At 39.5% G+C, this 22931-nt stretch overlaps 1 protein-coding gene across 13 annotated transcripts in view; it reads left to right on the top strand.

Moving 5' to 3' along the window:
* The window catches only part of CEP112 (centrosomal protein 112), a 448869-nt gene that overhangs the window by 111032 nt on the left and 314906 nt on the right, over positions 1-22931 (top strand). For all 13 annotated transcript variants that reach the window (XR_010838020.1, XM_067020489.1, XM_067020491.1 and 10 more), the window contains one exon: positions 4822-4901. Coding sequence is in view for 12 of the 13 variants with exons in the window: in XM_067020489.1 (XP_066876590.1) it covers positions 4822-4901 (80 nt within the window). In the remaining variant the exon portion in view is untranslated. The remainder of the gene's footprint in view (positions 1-4821; positions 4902-22931) is intronic.

Below are 22931 nucleotides of genomic sequence, written 5' to 3'. Positions count from 1 at the left end.
AGCTCAGTTCATCCCTAGCCAGCCACCTTCCCCCATCCTATTCTGGTTCACTTCAGGGAGCAGACCTAAATCCTTTCAATAAGGCATCATAGCTACAGCTTTTCCCTTTCCGTGAGCTATCAAGTGGTCTCGCTTTTAAATAACATAACTAGTTAAGGAGTGTTAATCGTCTTCAGTGTAAATAAGATGTGTTTAAAATAGCAGCCATCTGTAAAGAAAAATCAGTGCAGCTGTACACATTGCATATGTTCTGACGTTACTTGTATTGGAAGAAAATGGCGCTCAGCATGCCACGTTTTGTTTTACAATTAATTCCATAATCTCCCCCTTTTAAATTGACATCTGTTCTTCTTTCTTTATTAAACCTGCTGTGATCTCAGCCCTTGAAGATTTGATGTCCTGTACCCCCCTCAGGGAATATCCTCTTTGACTGCTCAGAGAGCTGACATAAATCTTACCTAGCGCCAGACTGTGTAACCGGATAGCCAAGTGGGATGGATAGCGCTTTTGTTTGTGTCTTAGACAGCGTTACAGGTGTGTGCGTTCAGTAACTTTTGGTATAAAACTAAGTTCTGAATATCTGGTCAGGAGGAGGAAATGCCATCTGAATGACATTATTTCCTCATGCCAACAAGAAAGCAGCATCAGAGTCTAACTTGTCTTTGAGGTAAGAGAAACAGCATCAGATGCTGTCCCGGATTTGAGCACACACACATTATCTAATGGTCTTTATTGATCTCTGGTGGCTATTGCCTGCTCCTAAGATCTTCGAACATCAAACAAATAATAGGTAGTAAAACTAAATTTCATTGTTTGATGAAGTGTCCTAATCTGCTAAATCAGGAAACGGTTAGGCTAAATGATTTTACTAGCAAGGAAACACCTGCCTCCTACAAATAACCTGTTGCCTGTTTTCCAAACAGGCACCAGAGAGTTAAAAGATGGTGCGTTTACCGAAAGAAGCTCATGAGACAGATGTTAAGCATGTATATCCTAAAATGTGCTGGAATTGAAGTATCTACTTATAATAATTCTGATGTAACTGTGTCACAGTTGAGATCTAAAGTCTGATGGAGTTCAAAATTATTAGGCATAGTTATTCCAGTCTTTAGTATTTATATATAATTCTTTTAATTAGGTTAAAAAAATTTAAAATTTACACAGTTCTGTGTGTATTGCATGGTGTTTTCCAACTAGTACCGGCCTAATTTTCTTTAAGAGGACAGGTGTCTTGAGTGAAGCTTTAAAAAATGAAATTGCGCAGTGAAATGACTTATAGAATTGATGGCGCGCAACGCACCGTATTTGTCACGGTGAGAAGCAGGGCGGGCAGTGTGTGGTTGCGAGACGCAGTGGGGCGTCGGCTGGTCCGCGCGTGCGTCCGCCGCGGTTCCACGGTCTGCTTTACGCTGCGCTGTCTGCCGCCACCTGTTTCCCTGCACATAGCAAACCTCTTTCTTCTTTACACAAGCACACCTTTCTTGATAACTTAACTTCTTAGGGTGCAAGGGAATGAAATCTACATTTACTAAATGTTCGATAAATGTGCTTCTGGCTACCTGACTCACTCATTTCCAGCAGACGCCCATGTTGGAGAATATATGCTGTATCTTTGTCTATCTGGTTTGTGTTTTCATTATTTAAATTATTAAAATTCATGTTTGATGCTAACTATGTAGTAGGGAAAGGATTGCAAGCAAGCCAATTTAGGGCTTATTTCCCGCTGCCATTAATACATTCAGAAGCAAAGGTTGGCAGTAGCATTATTGCCGTCACCCCCAGCTCTCTGGAATATAGGTAAAAACTAGAAGTATAACCCCAAGAGTCCCTTGAGCATTCAATACAAGTGTATTCAACTAAGAACAAATAAGCAACAAGCAAACCCAGAACAGCGTTTGTTGACTGTGCTAGTGCAGGCCAAGTGTTGTGCTGAGTGCCGAGGGTATAAAAGTAAGTGAGAAGCAGCTTTTCGCTTTGAGGAGCCACCAGCTCAGAAGCCTGTGCGTTGTTGACACATGCATGTTTCACTCAGAGGGAAGGCTCTCATTCTCCCACCCAGATAGTCTCATTCCTGCTTTAGAAATGGTCCTAATAGTTTAGAAGCGATAAATTAGATCAAGGTGCTTGGGTAGCACAAGCCAATCAGGAAGTGGCAGCTAGAACTTGACCAAGGTTAAGATTGAATCGTGAGTGGTAAAAAGTGCTTACGAGCACTCAAAATTCTTAGCAATTCATGGGCCGTTTTCTGAAAGGGCAAATAGTCCACAGGGAATTCCATTATGTGGCATGCGCTGTATTGTGGCTTTGGGTGTTCATAATGACCTCGAATTTTCAAGAAAATGTTTGTGTATAGAATATGCAGCCTGAGGAGGTGATGATAATTAACATTGCTGAGCATTTATCATGTTCCCAATATTGTTCCAAGAGCTTCACCTGGAGTCACTTATTAACTCGTCACAATTTTTGAAAAGCATGCTCATCCTGATTTCCGTCCTCATTTTCCAAAGAGGCGAGTGAGGCACAGAGTGTCGAGTAGCTTGCGAAGCGGTGAAACCTGTGCAGTCTGGCTCCAGAGCTTGCGATCGTAATCGCCGTGTAACCTTATAGATTTTTCTCAAAGTTGGTTCAGTTTTTGAGATTTTCACCAAAGGGGGTAAATCTCAATTATGCTAGTGTGCAGAGAGTCCTGAGTCCCGGGAGAAAACCGAGCAGGAAATCGAGGGGAAACCCTGCTAGTGCGGCCAGATGGAGGCCAGTGTGTCAGGTGCTGTTGACTTGCCAGTGACTGATCGCGGCTCCTGTGAGGTTTCCATGTAACGTGTGGTTTCGCAGAACCCGAGACCTAGTCTGTGGGATGAGGGAAAACCTCCCGAAACCCTCCTGGGGATTTCCTGGGAACTGGATTTTCCCTGCAGCTCTGAGGAGACCCCACTAGGGGGCGTGGGACGGGAGCAGGGTTATGCCCCCCGTATTTTTTTTTTGTCAAGCACCAAATCTGAACAGACAATACTCTGTTTAAGAATGAGTAAGAGGGGGCTTCCCTGGTGGCGCAGTGGTTGAGAGTCTGCCTGCCGCTGCAGGGGACACGGGTTCGTGCCCCGGTCCGGGAGGATCCCACGTGCCATGGAGCGGCTGGGCCCGTGAGCCACAACTACTGAGCCTGTGTGCCACAACTACTGAAGCCCATGCACCTACAGTCCATGCTCCGCAACAAGAGAAGCCACCTCAATGAGAAGCCTGCACACCGCAATGAAGAGTAGCCCCTGGGCTTCCCCGGTGGCGCAGTGGTTGAGAGTCCGCCTGCCGAGGCAGGGGACGCGGGTTCGTGCCCCGGTCCGGGAAGATCCCACATGCCGCGGAGCGGCCGGGCCCGTGAGCCGTGGCCGCTGAGCCTGTGCGTCCGGAGCCTGTGCTCCGCAACGGGAGAGGCCACAGCAGTGAGAGGCCCGCGTACCGCAAAAAAAAAAAAAAGGAGAGAGAGGAAGAAGCCAAAATGGGGCCTGTGGAAGAAATATTGTGGAGCAAAGGGAGGAGAGCGTGATACAGGCGACTCAGAGAAAAAAGGAGTTTCTTCAAAAGAAAACATTAAGAAATTCATCAGTAGAATCCCAGAAGACATGATGTCCATGAAGGAGAAACAGGTATCCTAAGGAAAGAAAAGGCCAAGGTGGAAATGGAGATAATTTACACCTTGGTGACCACCATCACAGCAGCCAGTAGCCATTTTTGATCCAATACTGTCATGGAAAAGCGCCTCTCTGTCCTCACTCTTTCACTTTAGGCAGTTGATTTTATTTATTTACTTATTTTACTAAAACACCAAAGGAAAAAAATATAAGAGAATTATAATAGGAAAGGGCCAAAGAACATAGCATTTTTGAGCGAAATAGTTCTCTGTCCAAACGAATAAAGAGCTAACTAAACAGAGGTATTTTTGAGGAGCACCGATTCAGTGTTTGAAAGGGTTGGTGACTGTGTGTGTGCGTTTCGCTGACTTCGTTCTTCTCACTCCTCTCCCGTCTCCTGTGCCCACCAGGCGCGCTGTCCGCCTCACCTGGATTGCCGGCAGGTTGTGCCCGGGACCCCCACCCGCTAAGTGACTTGAGCTCCCTTACCTTCCAGCTGGGCTCTGCACCTTCAGTTGTCTCCTCTGTGGGACCATAGCTGCTGTTTTACTCTCCCCTCCAGCTGTAGCAGTTTCCTTTTCCTATTTTTAGATCCCTATAATGGGTCCATGTTGGGTAGCGTATCTGCATTTGCATACGAGGAGCTTTCTCTGAAGAGAAATATTCACTTGACCCTCATTATTCTTGCTGCCATCTCACCTGCTCAGAGGATGCCACATTTAGTAAAGCGATTCTCAGGGTGGGGCGACTTCCCCCCAAACTCAGTAGATGGTTATATAGATCATTCCCAGAAGTGGAAGACTGTTTCATCATAACCTGTATGTTTTGGGGGAATATAGACACATTTATTGTATTCTCCTGTGTCTTGTTGGATTACTTTCCTTTGGTTAATATGTAATGTTAAAAAGATTCAAAAGTGATTCCTCCCTTTTTGAATTTCTTACATATCAGTTTATTTTACAGGGAATCCACATGCAGGTACATTTAAACAATGATTAACTTTGATCAGAAAATTATTATTGTAAGAATACTATTAAAATAATTCTATGGTAAATGATTATGGTTAACCAAGCCTCTATCTTGAAAAATCTAAATCTAATTTTATGTTAAAAATAGATTTAAGATTACTGTTTCCTTGTATTTCTCCTTTGAGTAAACTTGACTTTTAGTAAATTTTACATCTTTGTCACGGCAGGTTCATGACTTGCAGACTGAACTTGATAAAGAAAAAGAAGATGCTCAAAAGAAAATCCATAAATTTGAGGAGGCTTTGAAGTGAGTAAAACTGTAATACAGTTAATTAAAAGAGATACTCTTATTCTAAACTGTGAGCCAAATTAAGTAACTAAAACCCAAACATTATAATATTTGTATCATAACCGTGTTGTGGTTTAGCTTGAATCAGTTTTCTGTCATCAATCTCTATTTTCAGAATTTTATTACTAGCCAGTAAAGGAAAAATATCAGTTCAGCTGTTTTTAAACGATAGGAAGGTAAGAAAGACAACTTAGTGGTTTCAGATGCTTCCTTCCTCTTAAATGAAAACAGATTTAAAAACAACAACAATAAGATTTAGATCTAGAACATTTAGAAATTCCTCTGTAGCTTTTTTGGGAGGAATTTGGGTAATGAAATGTTTCAGTTGTTATATTTACAAATGGACTACTATACAGGCATTGTTCAGCCAAGGTTTTGCCTTATGGTACGTAAACATACACATTAAAATGTTGTATTTTATTTGTCTTTTCCATTCATTTACTAAGTTGATTAGGCCCTACTTATCACTAGGTATTCTCCTGCAGTTTTTAGCTGGAGAACATTGATTTATTCAATACCTGTTGCATTCTCACCATGTTTCGGGCAATGTCTAATTCCTTCCTGGAGGACCTGTACTATAGTCCAGTTGGGAAGAGATACTCATACACTTTGGCAGTTACAGCCCGGAGTGATGAGAACTCTCACAGGATGAAGGTCAATAGGGTACCTGCCCCAGGAAAGTGATTTAGGAAGGGAAGCTTACTTGGGCACAGTGTATCTAGCTAACTCCCAGTGAATCAGCAAATTCCATTTTTTGTGCTTTTCCAAACCTCCAAAGAGGAATAATTTAGACAAAGGCCAAAAAGAATATCTAGGATCAAAGAAACCTAGGATCAAATTCCTCCTGGGAAGAGATTGCATAGCCGTTCCCTCTCCTTCCACTCTGCTTACTAGCAAAATGTCCTGAATGGGCTGCTGGACAGGACATCTTAAAACAACCTATGTGCTGTGACATCACAGGGTATCAGTTTCTTATCTATACCAGGATTGGTGCTTATTTGTTCACATCACCACATACGAATTAGGTGAAATTAGAGGAGAACTGTAATGTCCATTAAACATTAAGCCAGATAACCGTATTTTATACCCCAGCTTGAACAGTGACACAACTAGGGCATTCTTGCTTTATGGATGGGATGCCCTCCCTTTATCCCTCATTAATTCATTTTTTTTCCTCCTTAAAATGTTGATTCACAACTTTCTGCATATATTCAACTTACCGCACTTTTGTGTCTTCTTTGTTCTACCTTGTCTCTTTTTTTGTAATTTCTTTATACTTTTTCCATTAGCTTGTTGATGTGTAATTTATAACCATAAAGGAAGAGGTAATTCCTTCAGATAACAGGAAATCAACAAATATTTCTTTAGTACCTACAACGTCTATATACTGTATTATCATATGAAAGGAAATCGAAGGTTTAGAAACTATAGCTCAAGACATAACCCTGTTCTTAACAATTTTATAGTCCAGGGTAGGCATTTGAAGTCCCTGGAGTGTTAGGTATCAAGTTGTTGACATAAGTGCAATTGGAATAAGAAAGACTGTTTGCAGTTGGGGAATTGGGAGTCAGTGTGTATTATTTTTGTTTTCCGTGTTTGCACATGCTATTTGATGAAATATTTACCACCATCAGCCCCATATTCAGTTGTCAATTTCTTCTTCTTTTTTTTTTTTAACATCTTTATTGGAGTATAATTGCCTTACAATGGTGTGTTAGTTTCTGCTTTACAACAAAGTGAATCAGTTATACATATACATATGTTCCCATATCTCTTCCGCTTGCATCACCCTCCCACCCTGCCTATCCCACCCCTCTAGGTGGTCACAAACCACTGACCTGATCTCCCTGTGCTATGCGGCTGCTTCCCACTAGCTATCCACCCTACGTTTGGTAGTGTATATATGTCCATGCCACTCTCTCACTTTGTCACAGCTTACCCTTCCCCCTCCCCGTGTCCTCAAGTCCATGCTCTAGTAGGTCTGTGTTTTATTCCCGTCCTACCCCTAGGCTCTTCATGACATTTTTTTTTTTTTAGATTCCATATATATGTGTTAGCATATGGTATTTGTTTTTCTCCTTCTGACTTACTTCACTCTGTAGGACAGACTCTAGGTCCACCCACCTCACTACAAATAGCTCAGTTTCATTTCTTTTTATGGCTGAGTAATATTCCATCGTATATATGTGCCACATCTTCTTTATCCATTCATCTGTTGATGGACACTTAGGTTGCTTCCATGTCCTGGCTATCGTAAATAGAGCTGCAGTGAACATTGTGGTACATGACTCTTTTTGAATTATGGTTTTCTCAGGGTATATGCCCAGTAGTGGGATTGCTGGGTTGTATGGTAGCTCTATTTTTAGCATGGTCTTTTAATATTCACCAGGGGACGGTGAAAAAACCCTGAAGCCTCTATAGTTGCTATATGCAACATAATCTAAGTCTTTAGAGGTCTTTACCAAAATACCAAATTTTACTTGGAGTTAAATAAAGCTAGTTTAGGTTGTGAATAACATTCCCCTGTGGATCTCTTTCTTCCATTCCTTGTGTAGATGATGTCTTCATTTACACTAAATGTTGGTATGACCTTAACAATATAGCACCTGGTATAGCAGGAGCAATCTGGTCTGAAAATAGCGGCATAAGTTATTGTGTGGTCTGAACTTCAAAGTAAACAGTACAACCTGGCTGTTTTCCCAGAGGAAAATATTCTGGGGCAACTGCTGCTGCTTTTCAATCTAAGAATAGTGTTAGACCCAGTTGGTTCAGAGACAATTCCATTTTTCTAAAAGACAGGTATATGATATGGAAATTTGCCATGATTATTAGCAGTTTTTTTCTGTAATAAAAATATACACAAAGGTGAAAAAATCTCACTTTTAGAGTGTGGGGGTTCATTCACTTATTCATTCATTCTTTTTCTCAGTAGGGTTGTTGAGTGTATAGTGGAGGGTGTCAGAGAGTTGGAATTAACATGTGAATTAATGTACATATAAATACAGGATAAGTGCATTCAACTCAATCTTTGGTTTAGAGCTCAAGTTGATACTTCAGACCCTATTGTTATTTAAGAGGGACACTGATTTGAAGTTAGCATTCACTGTAAATGTAACTCCTAAAGCTAATTTGCCTACTTGTTACTGTTTTTCAGAAAAAAAACCAATTTAATATTACTGTCCTACTACTTACAATTTTTATTCTACACATATCCTAAACAGTTTTTTGCTTCCTATTTCATTTTTGTTGCAGAAAATATTTTAATAACCTCCAGTAACTGAAAATTATCTGAAACTATAACTGTAAATGGTATGAATTTTATGTGTTCATTTTTCAAAGATAGGTAATTAAAGTAAATGGGAAATGTAGTACTGAATGGAAAATTACCATAGGTAATAAAATAACTTGGTGTAACTCTTTGAAGGACTAACACTGAAAGAGTATATTATTTTTTTGGAGGAGTTAAAACCTATGAACAACAGATGTAGAGTATAGATTTGGTTTATCCCTTTTTTTGATATTTATATGTTAACCAAATTTGATTTCTAAGTTTTTGGTGCTATAAAACTAATAAAGCATTGTTCTGAGATATTGTATAAATTGACTATTTTAAAGCATTCAGTGAGACATTCCAAAGTCATCTTTTTGTAAAAAATTTATTTATTTTTATTTTATTTATTTTTGGCTGCGTTGGGTCTTCGTTGCTGCGCGCAGGCTTTCTCTAGTGGCGAGCGGGGGCTACTCTTGCTTGTGATGCGCGGGCTTCTCATTGCTGTGGTTTCTCTTGTTGTGGAGCACGGGCTCTAGGCACGTGGACTTCAGTAATTGTGGCTCATGGGCTTCAGTAGTTGTGGCTCGCGGACTCTAGAGCGCAGGCTCAGTAGTTGCGGCGCACGGGCTTAATTGCTCTGCGGCATGTGGGATCTTCCTGGATCAGAGCTCAAACCCATGTCCCCTGCATTGGCAGGTGGATCCTTAAGCACTGCACCACGAGGGAAGCCCCATCTTTTTGACTGATACCTTTTTCAAACTCCTCTCTGGCAGTAGAATACAAAACTGTCTTGAAACATTTATTCTGATCCATTTTAACTTTTTTGTATTGTCAATCGTAAACATCATAACTATTTCTACTCTGACACTAATATATATAAGCTTTCTGTTTTTCAGTTAGCACTGAAAGTGAGTAGTGGTAATTTCACTAGAACATGTTACAAAATCGGTCTTTAGATGATATGGTTATGAATGACCCTACAGGAAGCAAGCCCTTGTTCAACTAAAACACATTCTTTCTGTTGTAGTTGCTAACATATACACGTACATGTATACATGACTGTGTCTGAGTGTATCCATCGCAAATAAAACTCTACTGGGTTTAAAAAAGTACAGAGAGGTGAGGCAAATTTAAATCTGGGCCCTAACCTCTCAGGCCAGATGCTTTGATGTTACTAAAACAAACAAACATGCAATTTTGGTAATAGGAGGTGTCTCATGAAAACTGATAGTTCATGAGTCCCCTTTTAAATCATTATCTTGAATTTTTGTCACAATTACTTTATAACCCTGAAACCTATGTCTAGCTGACTTTTCGCCAATTTATATAATACACAAAATGTAGATATATGAGATATTTGATTATATAAATATTTAGAAATGTCTGTGAAGTTTGTTCTCATTTAGACTTCGCTGTCAGTAAATATAAGGAAAAGTGAAGCAGTGGCTTATTGTAGCCTTACAGTTTTTAAAAATAACTTTTTAAAGCTAGGTAATAGAGTTCCACAGTTTGAAATGTGAAAGATAGGAAAAAGGAGCCACAGGGAGGATGCCCTTCCATAGGAGCCCTCTCGCTATACGTGTTTCCTCCTGGAAGGAGCAGCGTGACCAGTTCCCTGTGTACCCTTCCATGTGGAAGCATCTCTACGCTTTCCCCGCTATCTCTTCCCCTTGTGTGCTACCTAATATCCTGATTCTTTTCCACTTAACGTATCTCGGAGGTTATTTCATGTGAGGACACGAGGAGCTTCCCCATTCCGTTTTATGTATTTGGTGTACTTTATTTCACTACTTCTTCATTAATGAACACATGATGAAAATGTTTCCATTTTTCTCCCAGTACATATATGGTTTGATTTTGACATTTAAATCTGTGACCCATTTGGAGTGTATCCACCGTAGGTTGTGAGAGATGGATCCTGTTGTTTTGCTTTTTGTCCAATGGTTACCCAGTCATTTCAACATCATTAATTTAATGATCTAGCCTTTCCCTCATCAGAGTTCTGCTACAGAACCTTTATCTTGGGACTGGAGTCTAGACTTTTGGTTCTGTTTGAGAGATCTGAATATGCTCCTGCCAGTCCTGTACTCTGCTGACTTCTGCCGCTTAAAGGTAATGTTTAGTGTCTAGTCAGACTTCTTATCCTGTTACCCTGTGCTTTTTCAGAATCTCCCTTTTTTTCTTGTTTGTATTTTTCCATTGGAGATTTATAATTAGCTTGTCTAGTTAAAAAAGAAAAACCGTTAGTCTTTTTGTTAGTGTTGCCGAACAGATGCAGTTCAACAAAGGAAGAACTGACATCTTTTAATGTTGAATCTCTCCACACACAACATGATTTGCCTCCCTTTGTTCAGCTCTGCCTCTGTGCCACTCTACAGCTGGATCCTGTTTTTGAAACAGACAGTTTGCAAGGAAGTTGTTACTTAACTATCACAAGTTGGTTCTTTTCTATGAAGTGTGTATTTTGACTGTCTATTAGGGTATGTGTTGTGAAGCTTAAAATACATAGGGAGTTGTATATTCTGGGTTTGAAGTTTCATACAGTTTGGGATGTGGATTTTAAACTCTCTGTACTTTTGGACATACCGTTTACTTTTTTTTTTCTTTGGTACGCGGGCCTCTCACCGCTGTGGCCTCTCCCGTTGCGGAGCACAGGCTCCCGACGCACAGGCTCAGCGGCCACGGCTCACGGGCCCGGCCGCTCCGCGGCACGTGGGATCCTCCCGGACCGGGGCACAAACCCGCGTCCCCTGCATCGGCCGGCGGACTCTCCACCACTGCGCCACCAGGGAAGCCCCATACCGTTTACTTTTGAATGAAGAATGTAAAACCCTTGCAGGTATCACTTGTTTTGTTTATGCTTCTGTAGCCATTTAATGCCTTAATATGTCATTTTAATCAAACTCATTTATTAATTCCTCCCAACGTCTATTTCGTTCTAGGAACTTTGTTGGTACTGAGTATAAAGTGCCTAGGAAAGCAGGCAAGGCCTCTGCTGTGGCCACAGTACGTGGCTGCACAGCTTTCCCGTTGAATACCCCACCGGTTCAGTGCGTTAGTGCAGGACACTGGGTGTTAGTTCCCACAGAGCGCAGGGCACCTCCACAGAGACCCTGGGTGACGGGTGGTGTGTTTTCCCTGCTTCACTTGGTAACATGAGATATTCTTGATTTTATTTTATTTACTTAGTGTAAAGTAAGTATTTTGCCTCCTATTGAACGATGCCTTGTTGGGATTCCTGCATTGTTTGTAAAAGTAGACATTTTGTAATGTGGAAAAAAAATGAAGTGTTCCAGTCACTCTTTCAGGAGTTATGATAGTAATTTATAGGAAGTCCAGAAGCAGTCTGCTTAACCTTCTCTGTCCGTAGCGTCCTTTTTAAAACTCAGTCGCCTAAGGGCCTCCTCCTCATCTTACGGCTCACCTGGCTCTCCCCCAGCTGCTTACCATCGACTCAGATGTTCAAAGTGCACCGTGTTCCTCCTCTGAGTAATTTTTTTCTCTGTTCCTGAAGGCAGGATGAAAATCAGTGTTTTTTTCTTCCGGAGGCTGACCTAATAGAATAACTTTAAGGCTACTCAGCTTTTCCTTTTGGAGAAAAAAAATCTTAGGGATTTAAATACAAAGTCTTATTTTCATCATGGAATTTCTATCCAGAATTTTTTAGAATGCTACTGATTTTTTATAGTTCTGATTCCAAATAGCACTGTGAGTTTTAAATGCTTCCAGGATCATATCATTTAAATAATGGGTGAATACAGGAAAAGTAAATAACAGTAGTTTTTTAAGAACTTTTTATTTTGAAATAATTTTAGGTTAACATGCAATTATAAGAAATAATACAAAGAGATCTTGTGTACACTTTATCCAGTTTCCCCATTGGTAACAACTTGAAAATCTGTAGTACAATATCATAACTAGGAAAGTGACATTGACATAATTAACCCATCTTGCTCAGATTTCATTGGTTTTACATGTACTCATCTATGTGCTTGTGTGCACGTGTGTGCACATGTGTGTGTGTGTGTGTGCTTAGTTCTATGCAGTTTATCAGAGTTGTAGACTGGTATATCCAACATCACAGTTCTGTCACAATGAAGAACCCTTGTATTGCCCTTTTATAAACATAACCGTATCCTTCCTACCCTCTCCCCATCTTGACCTTCCTGTCTCGAGATTCACTGACTAATAGTAATTTGTTCTCAATCTCTATTTTCTTCAATTAAAAAAATGCAAAAGAATCATATGTAGGGAATCACATAGTGTGTAAACCCTTGGGATTGACTTTTATCACTCAGCGTCGTTCTCCTGAGATTCATGGAAGTCATTGTGTGTCTCAGTTGTTTACATCTTTTTATTGCCTAATGAGCAGTTGTATGGATACAGCAGTTTTTTGTTTGTATGTTTTGTTTCTGTTTTGTTTAGTTTTTACCAGTAAACCACTGAAGAATATTGGATGTTTTTAGTATTTTCTATTATGAATAAAGCTACTATGAAGATTGTGAACATGTGTTTTCATTTCTCTGGGATAAATGCCCAGGAGCGGAATTGCTGAATTGTATAGAAACTGCATGTTTAGTTTTATAAGAAACTGCCACACGGTTTTTGGTTGCTGTGCTGTTGTATTTCCCGTTGGTGATGCATGAGTGGCCCTGCTGCTCGACACCCTTTACGGGCTTTAATGTTGCTTTAATGTGTTTTTTCTTTAACATCTTTATTGGAGTATAACTGCTTTACAGTGGTGTGTTAGTTTCTGCTGTATAACACATGGAATCAGCCATATGCATACATGTGTCCCCATATCTCCTCCCTCTTGCGTCTCCCTCCCGCCCTCCCTATCCCACCCCTCTCGGTGGTCACAAAGCACCGAGCTGATCTCCCTGTGCTATGCGGCTGCTTCCCACTAGCTGTCTAGTTTACACTTGGTAGTGTGTATATGTCCATGCCACTCTCACTTTGTCCCAGCTTACCCTTCCCCCTCCCCGTGTCCTCAAGTCCATTCTCTACGTCAATAACAGTAATTTTTGTTAGAGTTTATTTCAGCAAGTAAATAGTTCCTGTACTTCCAATACATAGATATAGTGAACTTATTACAAGAAACAACATAAAATATCTGTCTTTATTTCTAAAACAGACTGAAATGGTTTACAGTATAAGCAAATGTTAACATGTAATTGAAATTAAAATCTATCATAAGCATGTAAAGAAGGGCGGATATTATTGTACCAGAACTAAAATTATTTCTGTATTTAAATTCTAAATTTCCCTTGACCTGAACTCTTTCAGGTGGTTTGGGGATACATTTGAGTTTAGTGTACGTTAAGAGCATGGACTCTGGATCCAGTTATCACGGGTCCAAATTCCAGCTCAGATCACTAGCTGTGTGACCTTGGGCATGGTACTCAATCTGTGTGATTCGTATTTACAACTGTAACATGAGGATAATAATAATATCTTCCTCCTGAGATTGTTAGGAGGCTTAGAATGTTTAATACAAAGCACTTCTAACAGTGTTTGTTGTATATGTATATTAGCACTTATTATTTTATTTCTCATTATCTTATAAAGGATACAAACAAGTTTGTCAGAAGAAGTAATCTTTTCCTGGCACATTTTTTTTTAACAGCTTTATTGAGATTTAATTATCACCCCATAGAATTTACTCAGTTTAAGCATGCAGCTCACTGATTTTTAGTAAATTTAGAGTTGTGCGATGATCACCATAGTTCAATTTTAGAACATGTCCATCGTCCCAAAACGATCCCTCATGGTACCAAATTTTAGAAGGAAATGATCATGATTGATTTTTTTCTGACCAAAAGGAATAAGTAATAAGGGACAGGATCTTCAATAGTTATTTTGCAGAAAATGCTAACTGGCCACTTCTCATTCCGACCCTCAGTGAAAGCTGAAATCATAATATTAAGATGTGTTTTGGCATTTTGTGGAGACCTGAGCTAATGTAGCCCTGATATGTTGTTTCCAGGTTGACTGTCTGATGTTTTAACTTTGATACAAGGATGAATTTGAAAACAGATTCTGTGTGTGCGTGCACACGCACGTGTGTGTGTATAAATGTGCTGAAAGGGGCCTGGAAATACATATATGCCAAAGTGTTGGGGTGATGTCCATGTTTTCCTCTTTATATTTCGGTATAGTTTGAATCTTCTCCAATAAGAATATTGTGTGTTACTTTTGTATCTTAAAACAATAGTAAAGACAAAGAAACCAATGAAGATTTTCAAAGGAAGAGTTACAGACATTGATGATGTTTATCTTTAATGGTGAGCATATGGGATTTTAAAAAATTTCTCTACATTTCACATATTCTACAGTGACTGAGCCCAGCAACCCCTCAGAGTCTGGAGGAGTTTCAGCTTGTCTCAAATCACTCAACACTGGGTGGGGCAGGCTGTGAGCTCAGACAGTTTCTGGAAATACCTGAGCTCTAATTATTTTGGGGTTTTGACCAGAAAAACCTTTTATGTATTTCTTATAATAAATGGATAGGTGATAAGGTTGATATTCCGTTCTTTTTTTTTTAACAGGTGAGAATTTTTCTCACCTAGAATGGAAGGACACCCTGCCACAGCGTTTTAGGAGAGGGTATTAGGAGGTCAGTAGAATACAGACTACAAAATACAGCTTTCTAGTAAGTGTAAAATTAGGATATTTTAAATGAAAATACAAGGTATTTTTCATGAAAGGTTATATTACATTTAAAGTGTGCTTTATGTTTTCTTACTGTGGAAATTCACATGAAATTCATAGATTCGTTTTCCACGTTTAATTTATCAGTCTGTTTTTGTAAACTTGAATCTGATTTTAGCACATATATGCTGATTCCTAATGTCAGAGCAGGTTACTGCGCACTGGTTACCGATTCCTGGGGAGGACCCCAACTCTTGAAACCGCACAGGACCCTGTGAGGCTCCTGGGCACAGAAGCCTTTCTGTCCCCTGTTTGTTGCTTGTAGGGAATAGACTCCAGCCTCCAAGACCTTCCCTAGTCCCAAAGGGCAGATTCGAAGAGTTGCTTATCAGGGAAGGGAGGGGATGCAGAGACAAGGGAGGGGCAGCCAAGAAACAATGGTGCAGCCTTGGGGCAGGGTGCTGGTTCCCCCTCAAGGGATACATATAACAGTATCTTTAAGCTCTTCTGCATAACTAAAACCCCAACCAAATGGAAGATCTTCCAGAGAGAAGGTCACAGTTTGATCACCTTGAAGCTCATCAGGAGACCATCTGAGGCCAGATTAAAGGAGTGCAGGCCCTGCATACATCCTGACCCTTATCAGAAACCCCACCCTTGAACCATTGCTATAAAACTCCTCACCAACCCCTCTGGGTTGGGACACACAGTTCTTCAGGGCACGAGCCCGCTGTGTCCCCCCTTTGCCTGGCAAAGGAATAAAGCTATTCTTTCCTACTTCACCCAAAACTCTATCTCCGAGGTTTGATTCAACACCGGTGCAAGAGGCCAAGTTTTCAGCATCACTACCTGGAGGAAAGCAAAGATCATCACAGTGCCAGGCACCAGGAATAGAAGCCCAAACATTTCTGCCAACTGCATCTTAGTATTGGAGTCACCAAGAATACACTGCAGTCAAGCACTGAATGGAATAAGCTTCACTTACACAGAAAGAGGCAGAGAAGATCAGCTTCTGTGGTGGGCGTCCGTCCCCGGGGCACTGGGTCTCTCTTGTCCGCTGACACAAGACACAGGGCAGCTGGCCTGCCCCTCCTGTGCTCCCTAGAGAGACTCCGTCCCCTCCTTGGGAGGGCAGAAAACAGTGGGGTTGGACAGGTGCCCTGCGATGCACACACTTCAAGCCAAGACAAAAGAGCATTCTTTGAGCTGAAGGGAAGGATATTCGCACACGAGGTGATCAGCCCAGCACAGGCTTTGTGGGCTCTTTATCTCTCGGTAAGGAAGCCTTCCGGCCCAAGGCCCATCCTTACATGGCTGAGTGGCTTTGGAGGACTGCATGCAAGAGACTGCCTTGCTTGACCCCAAGGTATCCTAGGATTTCAAGGTGCCTGAGCTGTTCTTTAGAGAGATTATCCTGGCAGGAGTGAGGATATCATCAGCTTGAGTAACAAGAAATAGGAAGCAGGAAAATAAGGAAGATGAGGCTACAGTAATAGTTCATGTAAGAGACAGCAGACCCTGTGAAGGTGGCAAGTCAGTGATGAAGAGAGTAATTGCAGCCTCCAGGAAAACAGCCTCTCTGGAAGCACTGTCTCATCTCAGCACCTTTATTTCATTCAGAGTCAGAATCAACTTTCACAAGTAATTTCCAGGGTATATACTGATGGAAAAGCTACACACACTGTTTTATATTTTTATTCCATGTGGAAGTAACTTAAGATTGTTGAGTAAAAGGAAACATGAAGTATTAATACTGAATTTTTAAATACTGTTTCATGATTTCAGATGATACAAATTTAAAAATGTCTAACTTATTATTAAATATAATTAAATATGCTGCAGTGAACATGGGAATGCAGATACCATTTTGAGTTAGGGTTTTTGTTTCATTTGCACATATTTCTAGAAGTAGAATTGCTGGATCGTATGATTCTATTTTTAAATTTTTTTCAGAATCCTTCATACCGTTTTCCCATAATTCAGCTGTTATTTCTTTAAATATGCTTTCTACTCCCTTCTCCCAATCTTCTCCTTCTGAAACTCCAATAATTCACAAATGGGTTCTTTTTTTTTTTTAACGTCTTTATTGGAGTATAATTGCTTTACAATTGTGTGTTAGTTTCTGCTTTATAACAAAGTGAATCAGTTATACATATACATATAACCCCATATTTCCTCCCTCTTGCATCTCCCTCCCTCCCACCCTCCCTATCCCACCCCTCTAGGTGGTCACAAAGCACCGAGCTGATCGCCCTGTGCTATGCGGCTGCTTCCCACTAGCTAGCTATTTTACATTTGGTGGTATATATAAGTCCATGGCAACTTGAGTGATTTTTGATAGTTTGTGCTTTGGGGGTAATTTGTTTCATCCAAAATGTAGAATTTATGGGCAAATATTGTTGATAATATTTGCTTATTATCCTTTTAATGTCTTTAGGGATTATAGTGATATCTCTTCTTTCATTACTACTATTTGTAGTTTGTATCTTTTTTGCTCTCTGCCAGTCTGGCCAGAGGTTTGTCAACTTTATTGATATTTTCAGAGAGTCAGATTTTGGTTTCATTGATCATTCTCTGTTAATTTTTTGTTTTCAATTTCATTGATTTCTTCTCTTTTTTTTTTCACACACACACACACACACACACACACACACAGTATTTTATTTTTACAAGAGATAAATAGACTGACACCATGCATTGTAAATGGATGACTACAATCAAAAGCAACAATGATTGCAATTACCAAACACGAAACATACTATGTCATAATATTCACATTCAGTCCTATAATCCTCCACTGTAACAGCTCCTTTACTTTGCAGTGAAAATTGATTAGTATATATATATATATATATATATATATATTTTTTTTTTTTTTTTTTTTTTTTTTTTGCGGTACACGGGCCTCTCACTGTTGTGGCCTCTCCCGTTGCGGAGCACAGGCTCCGGACGCACAGGCCCAGCGGCCATGGCTCACGGGCTCAGTCGCTCCGCGGCATGTGGGATCTTCCCGGACCAGGGCACGAACCCGTGTCTCCTGCATCGGCAGGCGGATTCTCAACCACTGCGCCACCAGGGAAGCCCTAGTATATTTTTTGCCTCTGAGTCCTTGTGGGATTTTTTTTTTTTTTTTACTCAAACAGAAAGTCACAAAAATTATAATCATCCTCATCAGTTCACTCAGTCCCATGTAATTGATTTTTTTCTTCATCTTGGTCTTCTGTTAGCACTTTTATGAATTCATCAGTTTTCCATTAGAGTTCTGAAAATGCTTATTCATTCAGTTCAGCAGTGCAGTCAGTTACCAGAAACTTGTACTTGTCAGAGTCTTTTCCATGAATTGCTTGAAGATGAAACCCTTTTATAGGAACATATTTGCAAAACCATCAGAGTACACCCAGAACTGTCTGTAAATGACAAAAGACTTAAAAATGACCACGGTTGAAGATTTGATGAAAGTTCATAATCAATTGACAAGGAAAGTTAGTTATTTCTGAGATACACATTTTAAAGTAATAACTGGAATTATGACTTATAACATTTTACCAGGACATATAAGATTTTTAGAAATTTCATGTAATGTCTGAAACATTTATATTAACATATTTCCATACAAATAACCCAAAGAAAGTTTAGTATTAGTTGTTTTTTTTGTTGTTGTTTGTTTATACTGCAGGTTCTTATTAGTCATCAATTTTATACACATCAGTGTATACATGTCAATCCCAATCACCCAATTCATCACACCACCACCATCAACCCCCCGCGGTTTTTCCCCCTTGGTGTCCATACACAAATGGGTTCTTCTGATGGTATTTCATAGCCCATGTAGGCTTTCCTCACTCTTTTTCCTTTGTTCTTCTCTCCTCTGACTGGGTAGTTTCAGAGTTCCTGTCTTCTGTCTCACAGATTCTTCTGCTTGATTCATTCTGCTGTTGATGCTCTATATTGCATTTTTCATTTTATTCACTGTATCCTTTAACTCTAGAATCTTTTTTTTTTTTTTTAATGATTTCTGTCTATTTGTTAGACTTGTTTTGCTTGTGTATTGTTTTCCTGATTTCATTGAATTGTCTTTCTGTGTCTTTCTTGTATCTCATTGAATTTCCTTCAAATAGCTATTCTATATTCTTTATTGGGTAAATCACAGATCTCCATGTCCTTGGGGCCAGTTACTAGAAGATTGTAATCCTTTGGTGGTGTCACGTTCCCTTGATTTTTCACGTTCTTTGAAGTTTTGCATTGCTGTCCTCACATTTGAAGTAGCAGTCACCTACGAGGGTGACTTTGAAGAGAAAAGGACCTCTCTTCAGCTCTGCTGGTTATTCTGAGGCTTTCTCAGACCTTCTGGGGCACCTGCTCCCTGCTTCTTCCTCCCTCTTGTGGCAGAATTCTTAGGTGTGTTTGCCTTTTTTTGATCCTGCAATGTATCAGGCCAAGTGCTGACAGTTTCTCTTTTGTCTTTACAACAGTGGTGCCAAAGTTCAAGTTTGTGCTCTCTTCCTGACTCTCAGACTTGGGGTGGCTTTGTATGTGTTCTCACTAGCCATCTGCTGAAGCTTGCTCGGCCGCCCCGTTGGGAGCACACACGGGGAGATGGACTCAGGCTTGGGGGTGTGTGGGTGAGGTGCACCCAATGCTGGGTGTGGGCCTTTGTCTGTGTGGGGGCCTGTTGCGTCAGGTGTGCCTAGCGGCCTGTGGCAAGCTTCTTGATGGGGCCCAGGACGTAGCTGGTAGGATCTGCATCCTTCAGTGCTCTCCAGGGGTCTTGTCTGCCATCCTCCTAGCCTCATCCTGCCCCTCATCATACAGGTCTTGGTTCAGTGCTCTGGATGGGGTGACAGAGAAGTGGGCTTCTTTCAGGTTTGAGAGTTATATTGTTAACATCATTGTAGTTCATTCATTCTCATTTTTTTTAGCCTCTATTGTTTTAATCGAAGTATAGATGATCTACAATATTATATTAGTTTCAGTAGTACAGCACAGTGATTCAGTATTTTTGCAGATTATTCTTCATCATAAGTTATTATAAGATACAGGCTGTGATTTTCTGTGCTATACAATATAGCCTTGTTGCTTCTATATTTTATACATAATAGTTTGTGTCTGTTAATCCCATACCCTCCCCACTACTTCTTCCCTTTGGTAACCACCAGTTTGTTTTCTATGCCTGTGAGTCTGTTTCTGTTTTTTTTTTTTGTGTGTATATATATATATATATATATATATATATATTCATTTGGGTTTTTTTAGAGTACACATATAAGTGATATCATGTAGCATTTGTCTTTCTCTGACTTATTTCACTAAGCATAATATTCTCTAGGTCCATCCTTGTTGCTGTAAATGGCAGAGTTTCATTATTTTTTTATGGCTGAGTAATATTCCATGGCCACATCTTCTTTATCCATCCATCTGTTGGTGGGGGCACTTGGGTTGTTTCTGTGTCTCGGCTCTTGTCAATAAACAGCGCTGCTGTGAACGTTCTTATTATTAGGTATACATGTGTCCACCCAGTTTTTATGCTGCGCCAAGTGCAGCACCAGCCTGGGGCGGATGCGCCTGTAGCCTGTGCAGTGGCGCCATCGCAGAGCCAGCTGAACTTAGTGGGGGTTATAGGCGTGGTTTGGGGCCAAAGGTAAGTTATTGGAGGCCTTTCCTCACTGTTATTGTACTTTGGTGTAGTTTTGAACCTCTGATTCTGAGGACACAGTCATTATATCAACTTTATTTGTTTAGGAGGATCTAAGACACAAGTGATCTGATTCATGGACTGCTAGTTGGTGAAGGGGTGATTATAGGCTAACTGAGCAAGCATTATGAGCCAGGAGAGAACGTGACTATTTCTTAAGGGCTTATTTTTACCATATTCTTGATTTTTACAAATATTCCTCCCTCCCATAAAGATTTCTGTTATTGGTAGCCGGCTTTTTTAGAAAATGTGTAATTTTATTTTCATACACCATTGCATTTACAAGTACAATTTCACTTGCACATAGATTGTTCGAAAAAACGCCTGATGTTTTCTAAAGTGATTCACGATGTTCTGGAATTATGTTTTTATTTGACCTGTTTTGAAGCCAACTCTCAATAATAGTGATATTCAGCAAATGTTCACCATCTGGTTTATTGAAAGTCATTCTATAAAATTATTTATTTATAAAAAAATTAGCAGCACCTCTTCTTTGGCCTGGCTTTATCTACAGTTTTGTCTAAAATGAGGAAATTTATGAAATACTTTTGGGGTGTTATTTTTCCAACAAACTGAGATATAGCTTTTAAAAAACACAGTTTTTTCTTGCTCAATATACATAGAATGTATAATCTCCCATTACAGTGGAAAATACATTATTTACCCCTACAATTATAATTTTAAAGAAGTTTTATTTTTAAACACAGATGGAAAAGCTTTCGTATAAGGTTCTTTTAAATCTCCATTTATCTTTGGTTGCTTGTTTGTTGTTATAAATCAACATTTATAATATTACTAGGAACAGGGATTAATCTTCAAATAAGAATGCCTTGGAGTAAAGATAGTGAAACTGCAAAGTTATAATGACAGTGTGTTTTGTACTTTTTATTTGCTAGAAACTAATCTTAAAAGAAGATTTAAGTGGAATACTAAACAATCTTGTGATTATTCAAAGAGGGAGTGGACTACATGCTGCTGAGGTTTGTTTATCAGTGGAACATTGCTCACTGCAGAAACTTGGATGAAGATGCATTAAAAGCAGATAACCTTGCAGTTTGCCCAGGGGCTTGAATTTTGAATTTTGGTAGAAAGGGAGAGCTAGGCTAAATCAGTCTTGTGTAGGGATTTTAAAGTGCAGCTAAATAGTGTAATTCCAGATTTCATTTTATATACTGGCAAATTGAGGAACTGTAGCTTGGTCATTTTGTTTGTAAGGTTGGTGAAAAATACCTCAAGGAATTAATAGTTACATATTCTTTAAAATAGAAAAAAATGGAATCAAGGGGCCACCTAGAAAGAAGCTAAAGGAAGCCTGCAAACTTGAATACTCAGTCTAAAGATTTCTGTGCCTAAGAAGTGAATGAAAACATCTTTACAGGGTCACCTTGAAAAGAAATTTTATTCTGTGTAGAAAACACATTTTTACTTTATAAAGTTTTCTTGGAAGAGTTAGTAAAAATGGGTTCCACTACAATATAAAAATAGCCTGTAGCTTATGGTACTTATTAAAGAAGACGTGGTGTCGGTTTTAGCCAAGAATATATAAATTTAAAGACTAATTGATTAACTTTGTATATTTTCAGTATTTTTTCTATTATTATTGTGACTAAAATTAAGAACAGATGCAATTTATAACACATTATTCAATTAAAATATATCAGATTTTCATATCTGCCTTTCACGCTACGACTAAAAACCTTGGTACTGTGTAGGGTTGGGATGGCAGGAAGATATTTGACCTGTGTGAAATCATTTTAGATTTTATGTAGCTAGAATTAGATTAATTATATCAAAACAGGATTAAATGGAACCAGAAATTGATAAACTATTTTATAGTTGAGTTATTTTAAAAGTTTATTATATGTCACTGCCTCTTAAGTTCTGGGCTAATCCAAAAGAGAAATGACTTTTTTCTACCATCATAATACAGGGCTCATGTTAAAATGAACCTATCTAAGGCCCTTGGATGGTGAGGATGCTGACATTGTGCAATGAGAAAACTTTTCAAAGTATCTATTCTTTCCTTTTATTTGCATCACAAAACTAGTACATGCTTGCTGTAGAGCATTGTAAAATTACAGAAGAGCACAAATAAAATCAAAATAGCTTATGATCACCTTCAGTAGGAGCTGTCTACTGTTTTGCTCTTTTCGTTTATTATTTTTTATTGAAGTATAGTTCACTTACATAGTTATTAGTTTCAGGTGTGCCACGTAATGATTTGATATTTTTATACATTACAAAATGATCACCATATTAAGTCTAGTGCCACCTGTCACCATACAAAGTTATTGCAATATTATTGACGGTGTTCCCTAAGCTGTACATTCCGTTCCCATGCCTTACTTATTTTATAACTGGAAGTTTGTCCCTC

This window comes from Kogia breviceps, chromosome 19 (assembly GCF_026419965.1).
Source record: "Kogia breviceps isolate mKogBre1 chromosome 19, mKogBre1 haplotype 1, whole genome shotgun sequence".
NCBI lineage: Eukaryota > Metazoa > Chordata > Mammalia > Artiodactyla > Physeteridae > Kogia > Kogia breviceps.
Note: the sequence above shows the minus strand (reverse complement) of the source record. Positions and strands in the feature narration are given on the sequence as shown.